This window comes from Manduca sexta, chromosome 25 (assembly GCF_014839805.1).
Source record: "Manduca sexta isolate Smith_Timp_Sample1 chromosome 25, JHU_Msex_v1.0, whole genome shotgun sequence".
Lineage (NCBI taxonomy): Eukaryota > Metazoa > Arthropoda > Insecta > Lepidoptera > Sphingidae > Manduca > Manduca sexta.
In genome coordinates, this window is record NC_051139.1 from 8,337,149 (window position 1) to 8,353,635 (window position 16,487).

The following is a 16,487-nucleotide window of genomic DNA, read 5'->3' on the forward strand; positions in this document are numbered from 1 at the left end:
CCCCTACAATAAACCACAATTATGCCTATGATTTTTCTTTTCTAATTCTAAAAACAATACTTTTAGTTTATAAGTACTGTAGTATGTAATATCAATATATAGGGTATTTGCCATATTCCGGCCATGTGTTCGCACAAAACCAAAGGACACTAAATTAATTGAATAATTACTACTCGTCTATTATTTTTAACCATTGGTTATTCCAAAATTGGAGTTCTATTTTCATTTTTCACAAATTCATTACGTTTTCCGTTTTTGACAGATGCGCTATGTTATTGCCATATAAATATTAGTTTTTTTAGGTTAAGGTAAATTAGTATATTTAGTGTACGTAGTTTATAAATATACCTGTAATTTTTATAGATAAATATACTCAAAATACTTATTTATGTCTAATATTATAAATTAAAGTAATTATAAATATTTATTTTAATATGGATTATTGAATATAGCGGCATCTAGCGGGCTTTGTTTTTAATATGCATGCATGAAAATGCAGTCTAAACTAATTTATTATGCGTATAGATTTTGCAAGACATATTGTTTCATGAAGCTTTATTTATTTATTTTATATTTCAACATTATAAAAATATTAGTATGATAAACTTATTAATATTTAAACGTAACTAAGTAGTCATGTATTGTGCTACTAGATGGCGTTATAAGTCAAAGTTACGTACATTTTATTAGTAGGACGCTATTAAAAAATAATTTAATAAGGAATACATAAAAAAGTAATGAAATTAAAATTAAAGTAGAAACTGAAATTTGCTTTTATAGTGACAAATCTTTGTAATATAAATTATCTATATATTGCAAACACTAAATTCGAACACACTGTCATACGACGAGGTGGCCGAGTGGTTAAGGCGTTGGACTGCTAATCCAATGTGCTCTGCACGCGTGGGTTCGAATCCCATCCTCGTCGAATGTTTTGGATTTTTTGCTCTTTTTTTAAGACCTATCTACTAATCACTAGCGCTCTCATTGTACGAATATTTATATTTGACGCTATAAATAAATAAACTCCTTTTTTTCTTAGATTTTACCATAATAACATATTGATGTTCATAATGCTTGATACATATTATTATTATTATCCGAGTTTAGCATTTTATCCAAGGGAAATGTCGCCAATTATTGCCTAGCCAATATTCACTCATTAAGTGATTGATGTTTTAACACTTACAACAAACTAACAAAATTAGTTATAACTTTATCTCTTATCTATATCCATTATAATCCATCATCTAGCAGTACCTATATATGTGTAAGATACTGTAGGGCATAAAATAGAAATATGTCTGCCGTATAACATGTCCTTGACGTAGATACCACCCCGTCCAACTTTGGCAGCACAGCGCAGAATCATCTATTTGCAAAGCTGGCAGCGTTTCCGCTTTTAACGGAATAAAAACAAAATACCTATTTGTAAATATTCCTAAAAGCGGAAAGGCTTCGTCCGATACGTCATACTAGAGACACCATTGAAGAGTTTTCAATAATATAGGTAGGTATCTTTGTATTTTCTTAAATCTGCTTGGTCATAATATGTCTGGATTTCATGCATGATCGGTTTAGGATTACCTAACGATCACTTATCAGTTTTCATGGTCAGAGTGATCATTAACGATTAGGCGAATTTCTTGCTCTTTTGTGGGTTATCTACGATAAATAAACTAAGCACACAAAGAAAACGTGGCACAAAATTATAACGAAAATAGTTACTATAAATTAAACGTAAACATATTTTTTTTTTCAATTATTAAACTGCTTTGTAAATTGCAATGGTAAAGTGCTATACCTATGTTTTATTATTTTTTCTTTTTAAATAAGTATGGATTATTATTGCTAACATGCCAATAGTGAATTTTTTAGAAAACAACGTGTAGATAAACTTTTAGCAATTATATGTGTATATAAGAAGATATGTGTTCTTTATAACACTGCGGGAAATAAATTAAAAAATGCGAATCATAAAGAGTACGTGATATACTTAATAACTACTTATTTTATAAATTACCGACAATATAAAGTAAGTGTAACGAACAACATAAATAGTTACAAAAGTTGTAATAAATAAAATTAATAAGCATGTTTGGGAAAGGTGTCTCAAGAAAAAAGTGTCCATGGGAAGCTGGAACAAGCCATTACTAGGTACTTATGTCATAAAAAAATATGATAAGTATAATTTTATTATGAACCAATAAAACTTACAATAGATTGGAAATGCATAAGAATTCAAACATATCTTTATTTATTTAGAGCGGCTCAATACTCACACTGGCTGTAATCGGTGTTATCATTGTAATCGCCAGCGAAAACAGATACGGACACAGGTACCAGTGTGAGGCTATCATTCGTTACGAATTTATCTAGACCTGCTTTTCATTATCTTATCGGATATACCTGGCACCCTTTATTTTACAGTTCGTTATGAGTTGGGCACGCCTTAACTGGTTGAGGCCCATTATATTGTAGAAATTTCCTTAGAAGTTCAATTATTTTTTGGAAGTAAGGTCAGATGAGCAGTCTTTTGATGTTGAAGTGATTACGTTTGTGTGTTTTTGTGTTAAACGGACCAAGGAAGTGTGTGGTGTTGCAGGTTTTTCTATCTATTTATCGAAGTAAACAATAAGTAAGTAAAGTAAAGTAGGTACTATGATTTATAATACTCAAAAGCGTTGTTGGACATGTAGGTGGCTAAATTATGTATGTAGTTGCAAAAAACGTTGTGTTGGGAATATTTTTTTCCTTTTGCGATTCCTATGAAGATTTTTTTGCAGTCGATAATATAATGATAGATTAAGCATCAAATAACTATATATTTAGTTCAATCATACCCATATAAATATAAAATATTTCGGAAATAGGACGCACTACACGTTGACTCACATTTATAACAATTGGTAGATAATATCTATCTAATGCCAGTGTTCATTGGCCCTTATCGTAATTACTAACTAGGGCACTCAAATACGTACACTGAGTATCTCACCTTCAATAAAAATGAGGCACCATTAAAATTTGAATTTATGCGAAAATCGTAACAACAACATGATGATCTTAAATCAAATGCAGTCATAAAAGCCATTTTACATTTACCTTTAAAAATATTTTATCATCACAATATTTTTTGTATCCTGAGTACCTTTATTTTAGCACATTTTTAAGATTCACTACCACGTGGCGTCTGTACTCTTATTTTTCTCATTCATTACATAAGTCCGTAAATGAGCAAGTAGATTGCTTGATGTTGATGATCAATCTTATTACCAGCTTTTAGGGGTGGGGAATGGCGAAAGAGTTGGATATTTAGGCTTCTGAAAGTCGAACTTACCAAAAGACAACGCAATCACATCCATCTGTCACTCTACGACGGTGATCTGAGTGATAATGGTACTTGCTTGTTAATGGTATTAATAACTATCTACTGACACAAAATCTATGCTATTAGTATAGGTAATAACACAATGGCTGGTGATGTACTTACTTCCAACCAGTCGATGTATTACAGTCACTAAATTGCGTTAGACTAGCAAGTTGCGATTCAACTTTAACAACTAGCAAGGCTTATTAAAACTGTTTACATTATATTATACTAGCGTTTGCTCGCGACTTCGCCGCGTGAAGGAGTTTTCCGGGATAAAATTACCACTATATATTTTCCCGGGATAGCCTATAATTTTCCCAGGTTCTTAAAATATCTCCACTCCAAATTTCTTTTTGTTATACCACGTTTTATGTCACGTCCCGTTCCCGTGGGAACAAGATAAAAAGTATCCTATGTTTGTCTCCTGGTTTTAAGTTACCTCCCTACTAATTTTCAGCCAAATCGGTTCAGCCGTTCTTGAGTTATAAATAGTGTAACTAACACAACTTTATTTTAATTATATAGATGACAATCACACCAGCTTACAAACAAAAGAAAAAACCGTAACAAAATGGGTTGATTCATTTGGGAGCTATGATGCTACCTCAATCTTGTAACACCCTTTATTTTTCCGTTAGGGGTTAAAAAGGTATGGCTATTATAATTTTTATTCTTTTATCCCGCATCAGTTTATGCACCCGTGCATTCTAGTTGCTTTACTTTACTTCGTAACCTTTGGAATATTTCCAAATGGCACTGTTTGTTAGTCTAGTTACTTTTTTTATTTTCTTTAGCGTAAATCATCTTAATTAATGAAGATACTAAATAATTTATGGATTTATTAATCTGACAGTAGACTTATTTATAGGAATTGATAACATTAATGAGTTATTCATATATAACTAGTTATTATAAATCGTCAGGCGCGCGTAAAACAAAAATATCATTTCCGAAAATAGCTTTCTGATATCTTTCTTGTAGGTAATTTTCAGACATATCTGGAATGATGTAGAAGGGCATTGAATGTCGTTATAGAAATAGGATTAGTATAAGACGTAATCAGACGTGAGTCATGTAAACTTCATGCCATAGCGGTTCAAACATTAAAAGAATTTAACTATGAAGTGTCAATGTTGAGGTGTGGAAAGGTGGTTTCAACTTTAGAAAATAATAAGTAAAGCGAAAATGCCTAATTTATATGAGTAGGTAATTAATTCACAAAAAAAGTGGTCCCTTAAGGTGGTAGCTCAAGGTCCATTTTCATACATTTTGTTTCGGCTTTAATCTGGGTAACTAAACAAGTATTGGCAAGTAAAGAATTTAAATTCACGTCTAGTTAGTGATTAGTTCTCGCAGTTGAAAGAAAAACGTAAAAATAATTAATAATCATGGATATTTCGGCCTTTAAAATTTAATATGACGAAATTTTAAAGGCAGAAATATCCATGATTATTAATTATTTTACATTTTTCTCAACTGCGAAATCACTAACTAGACGTGAATTCTACTGCCAACTGTTTAGTTACCCAGATTAAAGCCGAAACAAAATGTATGAAAATGGACCTTGAGCTACCACCTTAAGTTATTAGGGCTACAAAATTAAATAATTGCAATCTTTGGTTTTAGAACAAGGATGTACTTGGCCGCTCCCTGTACTGATAAATGTTGTATGTAATCACTGAACGGCATGTGCGATTAGTCATTGATATTATTTTATCTTTCTTTATCTGAACCATTTCAATCATTCTTGAAAAATCCTGTAGTTAGTTACACATAGTTCACTGTTTAATCATGATTCCGGTAGTTAACAACTTGCCTTAAAAATATTATCTTATTTTACAAATATTATAAATGCGAATATTTGTGCAAATGTTTTGATAGTTGTATGTTCGGATGTCTGTTAGAAGTAAACACAGACACCGCTGAACAGATTTGGATGAAATTTGTCGCGCGGATAGATCATGTCTTGGAATAACATGCAAGCTACTTTTTATCCCAGTAGTTTGATCTCTCAGAGTTATTTGAATTCTGATTTTGAAATAGATGGCCCTGGCGTCATACAAATGACGCTGTGGATTTCCACAGTGATTTGGAGATTTTTATAGCGGGAAGTACTTTTCACGCAGACGAAGCTGCGAACGACACCAAGTATATCATACATTCCATTACATACATGCCAAAACGGCTGGATAATAATAAACAATCCATTCTCTATGTTTTATCAAACCCTCAACCCAAAGTTATAATAAGTGCATAATGATTCATTACTTAAATAATAAAAATGCCACTTAATTGATTGATTCCGTGCATTTCCGAAAGTACACACATTTTGATTTCCAACGAAAACTTTATATGGACAATTTAATACGGAATACTTTGTTAGTTAAATTTTTTCAAAGAGACTTAAAATTTATTTCCAAAAGAAATTATTTGTAAATCTGCACATTCCCACCCGTAACTCGTGCATCACGCTGCTAAATATGGAACAAATTGCTTAAGGATGTTTGGTTTGGCAGGGGCCTTAAATGATTCGATTATAATAACGCGTATTCATAACAGATTGGTTTGAATAAAACGTATACTTAATAGACAAAGAATGTATGAATTTTTATACCTAGACATTTGTATGAAATATATACAATCAATTCATATTTTCTAATACTAGTACCAATATATTTTCATCACCTGGCACTTAAATTTTGTATACCGGTAATTAGACTTTGTATACGTACCGACCTACTACATACTTATCTCATGTTCCGTGGATAAATCATGGCTTAGAGTTAAATGTTCCGTTCATCATATATTTATTGTTAACTGTGAATGAATAATTAGTTACATAAATTATAATAAACCAGGTACTCAATAATAGAAGTCATTTTACTTCTGAGAAGACAAGAATACAATAATTATGTCTCTACTTCGCTTTAGCTTCTAGAAATTTTACGATAATTAACAAAATTTAGATATAATTGTTTTTGATATTGGGTTTTTTAGGTCCAGTAAATAGCTATCGGCTTTATATGGCCAATATTAAGTTGTACGTAACATATCTGGCAAAATGAATGAGAGATACACATTTGCCTACCCTTGAAAACGAGAAACAAATGAGGTCACGTGTTAATAATCGTGTGTTTGTTGTACTTACTTATGTTTGTAAAAAGATGTTTGTTATTTTTTTTAGAACACAGCATGTTGTGGGCGGCTGTGCTTGTGGTGGCCGCCTTGAGCGACGCACAAGCTCAACTAACAGCTCAAACGAGTATAGCACCAGAACTGCGTGAATGTTATATCGACCCTATGCTCGTAAACAGAAATAATTTACCGCCGATGACTATTTCAATCCTGATCGACATTATTCGTAAGATTGAAGATAATCCTAACGTCAACATGGATTTACGGCAACTCTCCGCTTTATTGTTGCACACGTAAGTTGCATTGTATTCCTTGTACCTACTTACATTTCTTTATTTTATTTAGTTTGTTATCGAAGTACATATTGTGATAAATATATGTTTTTACTGTCTTGGTGGCGTAGTTGTATTGCGTACGCGGTATGACACCGCTCTGAGGTCCCGGGTTCCAATCTCTGGTCGTACAATTGCAAATGATATTGAGATTTTCTGTCTTATCAGCCAGGAGTCTGAAATTTTTGCCTCATATGGCGATAAATTCGCCCCCATTCATATCACATGATATGTGTGTTAACTTTTTTAGAATATATACGCCTACACATCAATAAATTAAATATATTTTATATTCTGTTTTATCAGGTACAGACAAGACGGCGTAGAATTCCATAGACCAGAAACCACCTTAGTGTCGTCTTCTATGGTGCTGCCTTTCGCACCCACGTTCCATTCATTCCATCGTCACAGGCTGCTGCTCACGAGACTTATTCCAAGCAACTTGCAAGTCTTAGCAAATAATACCGTAAATTCAATTTTAAAGGTGGGTACAGTTTGAAGTAATATAAAAAGAAAGTAAGTACGTAAATTATACCTAGTAAGTATATATTCATAACTCTACTTACTTTGCAGTAATACCGTGGGTAATAGGTAGGTACTTGTTTTATTTCTTGAGGCGTAGGTACATACTTGAGTAATTTTTTTCCGAGACTGTATTTTTTTAATGCAATTCAATGACGAGACGTACATGCCGCTCATTTAATGGTAGTGTAAGTAACCATCTAGAACTTTGGATTACAAAGTACTGCGTGGCACTCCACTGCGCTCGTCGCTCTAAGATATATGTAAGATTTAATCTCAAGTACCACTTATAAACCAGAGATTGATTGAGATTACTGACCTGCATTCTCAGCATACGAGGTAATTGTGTCTGATATAGTTTTATTAGCCTCCACTGTTAAATAAATAAAATAAACATAAATGTGTAAAAGTGTTAATTCTGGTTAATTATAGTGTACCCTTCACCATATGTTGTCAACAACTGTGGATGCAAGACTCCGAGGTGATGAGAGCAGTTGCAACCAATTGTCGCAATATAGAGCACTGAGAAGTGGTAGATCTCCAAGATCAATAAGCGACGATGTTGAAATTATAGACAAATCTGTACTGTAAGTTGCACAGGTCTCATTAGGTTTAGTAATTTTTTATTCCTTATTTTTTATGTATTTATATTTCTATAGAAAATCTACTGGAAAGAATGGCCAGATGAACCATTTTAACCCCAACGATGACGTAGAATTTACCAGCTATGATGGAGTTAAGTCAGCACGTCAACTGCTTGGAGATAGCCAATGCCCGTTATTAGGCGGAGCTGTATTCTCTCAATGGGGGGCTATATCTGCCGGGCACCTCATAGCAGGTGTGGCAGCAGGCGCTCAGCCGCAACAAGTGCCTGTTTTAGAACTTGCCAAAGGTTCCGTTCTTAACTACAATAACGTACAACAAACAGTAACATCGCTGTTTCCAGCCACGCTCTCAGGTTAGTTTTCTTAAAAGTTAGTTGAATTGCGTAATTTTTTTGAAAAAAAATTAACTGATTTATTGTTTCACAGGTGACTTGGCTGAAGCAGTTCTTATTCAAGGAACGGACAGAGGAAGCTCGGCAATTTCTATTGGTACAGCGGGGAACTGGAATAGTACACAACCACCCAGACATTACATGCTTCACAGTAGAACGAATGTCGAAATGACAGATCCAGAAATCCGTGGTGATATTGACGGTTTCGTTCTAGGTAGTGCTGTTCCATCAGCTTTGGGAACATTCAGTACGATGAGACTTTCACAGTATCTGGATATGTTTTATTCAGCAAGGGTAATGTTATTATTTTTTGAGTACTTACACTAAATTATAATCTATAATGTATTCATGAAAGCAAATTGTTTATTATATATTTTACATTTCAGAATGGTGTATTTAATCCTGTTCTTAGAGCCTGTAATCGTCGAGATTTAATCCAGCAATATATAACGAGTACTAATTTAGCCAGTGAAACGTTCGCTTTTGCCGCAGCATTGGACACGAATATGCCCCTGAGGGGAACTATTATTGGGGGTTTGGAACAACTTGTGAATAGTGCAGTTAATAACTTCCAGTCTTATACCAGTAAGTATTGGTAAAGTTAAAATTATATTAATTAATTATATATCAATGTAATTATGCATGTTCCATATCTTAATTTTAGGCAACAATCTCAATGACATGAGTTGTGTTACAACTGAAGCAGTAAGTGTTGATTTTCGCTTGAGAACAAATCTTTACATAGTGCTTGATTCAATGTGGGAATACAATGCCGTATATCCAGCTATATCTTACTTGGTGGACGCTATAGAAGTTGGAAAATACGGATCTAGTATAACATTGTTGAACGCATTTAACGGAAACGCTGTCGTCAACACTACATTTTCGCCTGCAGAGTTCCATTCAAACTACACATTGGCGGCTCATCAAAACAGTTAGTACCTACCTATTCAATTAATAAATTTATAAGTTTTTATTATGAAGGGCTCTTCATATTTTGTTTTTGTGATTATTTCAGTGTTGACCGGTGTAAACTTGCTCACAACACTTACAAACATCAGGGTAATGATGCAAGCACGATTAGGAGACGAAAGTCTTGTTAATTATGTAGGCGGAAATTCCACTGTTGTGTTGTTTTTGCTTAATTCAGGACCCGTGCAAAACAATGAACAAGTATTTGAACAAGCACGCCTACTTAATGAAACTGTGCCTGGTAAGTTAGTTTATATTTTTTACGCATGCCTTTCATGTATTTACAACACATTGCCTATTTTTTTAATATGAAACAATTAATACATTGCATTAATTTCAAAATTTCCGCGCGTATTGTAAAATTAATTGATAACTAGAAAACGTAGGTGAATAAGCACATAAAAACATTATACAAGTTATAATTCTAGGTCTAACTAGGTCAAACGTACCTACTATCAATAATCTGTTATTGTGTCAGAAAAGTTAACTAAAGAACACACAAAAACTATTACTTTTAATTTAGTATACACTATCATTTAATCTTCATGTTTTTGTAAAAGCTCAAATATCTATTAAAATTGTATTTTTATTTCAGATTTAAGGCTTATATTTGCGACATCCACTAATCAATTCGACAATTTGTGGAATTTAGTGCGTGACATGCACAATGACATCAGACAGGTAGCTTTATCACCTGGAGGCATAAATGTTGAAATAGCGATGAGTGGAATTGTGGAGAGAATACAATCAGGTGAAGTATAAAATATCATATTGTGGTACAGACGCTCCAAGAGAATAGATGCCACGATAATTATTTAACATATTTAAATACATGCATTGACGTATCTATCGCCATATTAGGATAGTAGGTACTACGAAACCCGTCTCTGTAAGAGCAACACCAGAGTTTTTTGCGTGTTCTTCTCTGATGAGAACTGCTTTTCGAACTGGTGGTAGAGCCAATATTGACGGAATCTAAATAATGTATAACATTTTACGGATTCAAATAAGCTTAAATGTCGAATGCGGATTACGAATTGCAAAGATTTAATCAATTTTTTGTTTATTAGCATTGCTTCTGAATTCTAGAACGTTCAACGTGCCTGGTCTCTTTCATTACAAGGGCCATATTTTTTTTTAAATTAAATTTAAAATATCGCTCCATAAAAATTCAAGACATATTTATTAAGTATTATATAATTTATATTAAGTGTATTATATTTAATCACACAAACTATTGCAGTTGGAAGAAGAATTATAAATCCAACATGCGGATCGCATTTTACGGGGGGTCCATCTGGTACGCGACAGTTTGATGATTTTGTGGAACCTGGCTACATCAATTTTTATTCTGTTAGTCCCAATTACTTCTTTACCAACAACGCTAACAGCAGAATAAGAATTGCTCGCAGCGGCGCCGGCACAGGAAGCTTGATAATTTGCCATTCGCGCGTCGTTGTTCATCCAAGGTAGTATTTTTAAAACCATAATATATTATTACTAAATTGCCAAGGCCAAAATATTTTTTTTTTATTTCGTAAATAACTATAAATTAATAATAATTAGATTCAATCACTATACAGATTGCAGTGCAGTGGTAATTAAAATGTGTAGGTATTACGCAGAGGCTACCTTTTTTGTTAGAAAAATATACCTGCTTGTTTACATTACAAATAAAACTGATCGCTAAAATATCCTTATTTTATATATTTGCAGACGCAATGCAACGATAGTAGGCCTTGAGGAAAATGCTGTTATTTGTCAGACCTTGGCATCCAGTGGTAACGTAGAAATTAGTTTACAAGGTGCCTGTGACCCATATTGGACAATAGGCCAGTGTCCTATGCTCTACCTATCTGTCCAGTCGGACACAAGTGGAAACGCGGCATCAAGCGCTGTATGCACAGGTAAAGTTTAATATACAGTTAACAGTAGGTACATTGTGTTTCAAGTTAAAATAGTCCATTGGCGATTACTTATATTATTTCGATGAGACTTCAAACCATCTATCATTGTGTGGTATTTAAAAACATTGATTAAATAACCATTAAAATAAACAATTCTCTTCCACCTGCTTTTATTCCATGGATACGGTGTTGACTAAGAGACTTTACTTATCACGCATGTTTCGGAAACCATTTGACTTTATTATGACCGGATGCCCATCCCGGGCAAATTTGTAGCGAATGGAACCGTTCATGGGTGAAAAATAAATAGTAGTCATAAAGCATTGTATTAGTAACTGCACCCAAAGATCATAGTGAAGACTAAATTAATTACGATAAGTAGGTATATTTCGGTATGTAATATAACTAAGTACGATTTTTGTATTTTGCAGATCCTTCGGTGTGCAGATTTCCTTACAACATCCGGTACCAAGTGCAAATTGAAGAACTTTTATGCTTTAGTGGCTCAGGAACGATAAGAGCCAGTGTAATATTTATGTTTGCTGCTCTATTTATTAGTATTTTTAGATTGTAGAGGTGTTAGACACCATAGCCTACCGATTAGTTCGTAGAAATTTGGTATTTATTTCATATATTCTGTGTGATGTAACAAAATCATAAACACACAATATCATGGCCTTACCATAATAGTCTTAAGGGTGTCTAATAAATAATGTCGGTTTGAAGGTTCCGTTTTCATTTCGGTAGCTTATGTTTTCACTTTTTTTAATGGTTTATAACTTTATAGCCTCGTTGTCATTAAATTAACACTTAATTAACTATTTATAATAATTATGAAAACGAAAAATATGCATCATATTTACGCGTTATTTTTATTAAGATTTTATTCTTTTTTAAATTATTACTATGAGATGCATTAAATAAAAAAAATAGTCGCGCCACAGTTAAGACGAAATGAATATTTCTAAAACCCAAATGGGCTGTGTGCATCTTTGCTCTTCGTTATCGGTCCGATATTTGTGCGTCATACTCTCAGATGACAAATCACACGATACGTTTTTAGTTAGAGTACAATAATGGAATCCACAAAAGGTCTTGTAATTGATAGCATTCATTTAGGTACTCTATTGAAGTTTTAAATAAAGACTCTACAAGTTACAAATAGGTAACTTAATATTTTCAAAACGTGGCGTGGTCTACTTTAAGTAATACTTAAATGACGACATTACTTATGAGACTACCTACTTTATTAGATAATAATATTTTGTAAATTACCTATAAATTGTTATTATAATTAAAATATCTTAAAAAAATATTTTTATAAATAAAATAATACCTATCTACATCTCTATCTATACGTAATTGTTTTATAATATGTATAAATGTAGGTACCTAGGTAGATACATAGACACGCAATTAGGCTAAGGTTATGAGTTTCAAATAATTGAATACATATATGTAATTATTAGCGGGATAAAAATATTTATTTAACAATAAAAATTGTAAATCACACAAAGTTATACCTTTAAGTAGGTTTGTTATTAAAAACAAAAGAATTGGTACTCGAAATATTCGGTCATCTAGCAATTCCATAAGCGAGTTAACACTTGCGGAATTGACGTGGGAATGAAAATCCGAGGTTTTTTTTTCACATTGGCAAACGACAATTGATTAAATTTTTAATGTTTCTTGAAATAATTTAATGGTTGATAAGTATTAATGATGTAAACCTTAGACTGAGTACCTACTAACTACATTCAGGGAAAGGAAGTATCTATCTATTAAGGTACTTAAAAACTGTCGTGTACTTATCTACTTGTATTTAAAAAGGAATTACTTAAGTATGTAGGTATCTACGTATCTATATTGTATAATAACATATTTATCGCTCATACAGGGTAACATAAAATCGAATTCACGAAAAAGTACCACCTTTCAAGAATATTACCTAATACGTTTATTATGTATACATGTGTCGTTTTTTTTATAAATAAATAAATTACCTGAACATCTTTTTTACCTACCTTGGATTGGCCCAGACTCTATGACAGTGTAAACCCGTAACACGGCCATGTTACGTTATCTTCATGAAAATAACGTGGATTGGTATTTTGTATGTGAATTTACATTAACATAAGTACCGTTTAGCCACGAACAAAATTTATTTAAAAGAAGCAATTTAACACGATGTTAAATTTTTGATATTTTGTACAAGCAAAGTGATGGATTTTAACCTACTGACCCATTCTTAGACTTATAAAAACCTATTCCTAACATACAGGATATAAACATGACGTAGGTACGTACTAAGTATTTCTATAAGCCCTAGTCCATTTAATAAGCTCAAAAGCAAAACGGCGCGCGAAGTGTATATAGAAGCCATTTATCTATACTTTCTATACTATTATATAAAGCTGAAGAGTTTGTTTGTTTGTTTGCTTGAACGCGCTAATCTCAGGAACTACCGGTCCAAACTGAAAAATTCTTTTTGCGTTGGATAGCCCTTTGTTCGTGGAGTGCTATAGGCTATATATCATCACGCTATACCCAATAGGAGCGGAGCAGTAATGGCTAATCTCAAGAACTACCGATTCGAATTGAAAAAATAATTTTGTGTTGAATAGCCCTTTGTTTGTGGAGTGCTCTAAGTTATATATCATCACGCTATGACTAATAGGAGCGGAGCAGTAATAGCTAATCTCAGAAACTACCGGTTAAAACTGAAAAAATATTTTTGTGTTGGATAGCCCTTTGTTCCTGGAGTGCTATAGGCTATATATCATCACGCTATGACCAATAGGAGCGTAGCAGTAATGAAACATGTTGCAAAAACGGTTTTTTTTTTTAATTAGTTTTGAGAGCTTCCGTTGCGTGCGCTGCGTAAACGGTTAAAGTAATGCAACAATAATGTATGACGGGATTGTTCCTCTTAAAAAGTTCTACAAAAATATATGATAAACCAAAGTCCCCCGCTGCATCTGTCTGCCTGAACGTGTTAAACTCAAAAACTACCCAACGTATTAAGATGACATTTGGTATGGAGACAGTTTGAGACCCTGGGAAGAAAATAGGCTCCCAGGAAATTATACAGCGTGACTTTTATAACGGAAAACTTTAGCCCGAAAAACTTTATAACGCGGGCGGAGCCGCGGGCAAAAGCTACTATAACATAATATTAGTACAACATGGTGTCTTTATATTGGTAGTTTAAAATTTTGTTATATTCTGGATAACAGATACCTACTAGACTAAAATAATAGTTACGAAACACTCAATCTTATTCCTCTAGAATAATACAACTTCTATAGGAGAAACAATAAATACATCATAGTTTTAAGACAAGTGTGAGCAATCCTCAATTTTTTTTATCTGAAATCTGTCTGAATTCTAATACAAATGTATTAGTCTCAGAGTATAAATCGAAGTTCCATGATCTGTCACTTGTCAATGTCAGTGTCAACGTCAAATATCTTGAGCCGTGTATTGTAAACAAACTTTTGTGTTGAAAAAAGTATTTTTTTACCAAGTTTATCTACGAATCTCAAGATGTCTGGAGAAGATTGTGATGCTCTCGACCGTGTAGACAATGATGGCCAGAAACTGGATAAAATGTTTACTTTGAAAAAGTGGAATGCTGTTGCAATGTGGAGCTGGGATGTAGAGTGCGATACCTGTGCAATTTGCCGCGTTCAAGTCATGGGTAAGTGTATATTGCCGTAATATGAGTCACAGTATAACCAATAGTTATATTTTCTATTGCTTTTCCAAGGAGATAAATAAGTATATACTTACCACCTAAACTGGCTAAATGAATGACAAGACGAGCTAGTTGCTCGACTAATTGCAAGCGAAATGATTAAATAATATCAAAAATCCACAAATTTAGATATAAGTGATTAATCGTAATAAATTTAAGATGTAGGTATACTTATTTGTGTAACTTTTGGGTTTCAAGAGACTTAAGATGTTAATCTCGTGAAACCCAGTAATTACATTAAGTAGAAGTCTTTCAAACTGGAACACAATAGTGCTACCACACATTTATCTGGTTCCTAGTAAAATGCAACCTAACTAGATGGTTTTCTGCATACAAGAGATCAAACACCTTTTCCTACCTAATGACAACTATTGTTAGAAATTCAATTGTAATTCCATTATCTATTTCGTTACCTACTCTTATTTGTTAATTGAAATAATAATCCAGTTTTAGACTTGTGTTTTCTGGTGTTTGGGCTGCTTTTGTTTGTCAAACCCTAATTCTAAAAGAAGCTAGGGCTTCTATGCCAAGATATGTTTCTTTTATAATGTTATAAATCTTAGTCCCAGTCTTAGTAAATGTGATAATCTATACTATTATATAAAGCTGAAGAGTTTGTTTGTTTGTTTGTTTGAACGCGCTAATCTCAGGAATTACCGGTTCAAATTGAAAAATTCTTTATGTGTTGGATAGCCCTTTGTTCGTGGAGTGCTATAGGCTATATATCATCACGCTATACCCAATAGGAGCAGAGTAGTAATGGCTAATCTTAGGAACTACCGGTTTGAACTGAAAAATTCTTTTTGTGTTGGATAGCCCTTTATTCGTGGAGTGCTATAGGATATATATCATCATGCTATACCCAACAGGAGCGGAGCAGTAATGGCTAATCTCAGGAACTACCGGTTCAAACTGAAAAATTCATTTTGTGTTAGATAGTCCTTTTTCGTGGAGTGCTATAGGCTATATATCATCAAGCTATACCCAATAGGAGCGGAGCAGTAATGGCTAATCTCAGGAACTACCGGTTCGAACTGGGAAATTCTTTTTGTGTTAGATAGCCCTTTGTTTGTGGAGTGCTATAGGCTTATATCATCACGCTATACCCAATAGGAGCGGAGCAGTAACGGCTAATCTCAGGAAATATCGGTTCGAACTGAAAAAATATTTATGTGTTGGATAGCCCTTTGTTCCTGGAGTACTATAGGCTATAGGCTATATATCATCACGCTATGACCAATAGGAGCGGAGCAGTAATGAAACATGTTGCAAAAACGGAGAAAATTTATTAGTTTTGAGAGCTTCTGTTGCGTGCGCTGCGTAAACAGTTAAAGTTATGCAACAATAATGTATGACGGGATTGTTCCTGTTAAAAAGTTCTACAAAAATATATTATAAAACAAAGTATCCCGCTGCATCTGTCTGCCTGAACGTGTTAAACTCAAAAACTACCCAACATATTAGGATAAAATTTGGTATGGAGACAGTTTGA

At 33.3% G+C, this 16,487-nt stretch overlaps 2 protein-coding genes and 1 non-coding gene across 3 annotated transcripts in view; all 3 read left to right on the forward strand.

Moving 5' to 3' along the window:
• Window positions 1-846: 846 nt before the first annotated feature.
• Trnas-gcu lies at window positions 847-928 on the forward strand. Its single transcript has one exon. It is a non-coding gene; the product is annotated as a tRNA-Ser (tRNA).
• A 1,428-nt stretch (window positions 929-2,356) lies between these two features.
• On the forward strand, window positions 2,357-13,246 carry LOC115446757. Its single transcript, XM_030173540.2, has 13 exons — window positions 2,357-2,638; window positions 6,558-6,801; window positions 7,147-7,324; window positions 7,795-7,949; window positions 8,022-8,320; window positions 8,394-8,653; window positions 8,746-8,944; window positions 9,024-9,293; window positions 9,378-9,572; window positions 9,927-10,082; window positions 10,575-10,800; window positions 11,048-11,238; window positions 11,670-13,246. The coding sequence occupies exons 2-13, from the start codon at window positions 6,566-6,568 to the stop codon at window positions 11,810-11,812; spliced, it is 2,508 nt and encodes an 835-aa protein (XP_030029400.2). The 5' UTR covers window positions 2,357-2,638; window positions 6,558-6,565; the 3' UTR covers window positions 11,813-13,246.
• Window positions 13,247-14,682: 1,436 nt separating this feature from the next.
• LOC115448365 (RING-box protein 2-like) overlaps window positions 14,683-16,487 on the forward strand; it is a 35,113-nt gene continuing 33,308 nt past the window's right edge. The window contains exon 1 of the mRNA XM_037442615.1: window positions 14,683-14,938. Within this exon, the coding sequence (XP_037298512.1) occupies window positions 14,785-14,938 (154 nt within the window). The 5' untranslated portion in view covers window positions 14,683-14,784. The remainder of the gene's footprint in view (window positions 14,939-16,487) is intronic.

Bases quoted from the DNA above. Each gene is read 5' to 3' on its own strand.
- LOC115446757 (XM_030173540.2), top strand. From the start codon at position 6,566: ATGTTGTGGGCGGCTGTGCTTGTGGTGGCCGCCTTGAGCGACGCACAA. The intron at 8,945-9,023 runs GTAAGTATTGGT...TCTTAATTTTAG, and splicing joins TAACTTCCAGTCTTATACCA to GCAACAATCTCAATGACATG. The intron at 9,294-9,377 runs GTTAGTACCTAC...TGATTATTTCAG, and splicing joins ATTGGCGGCTCATCAAAACA to TGTTGACCGGTGTAAACTTG.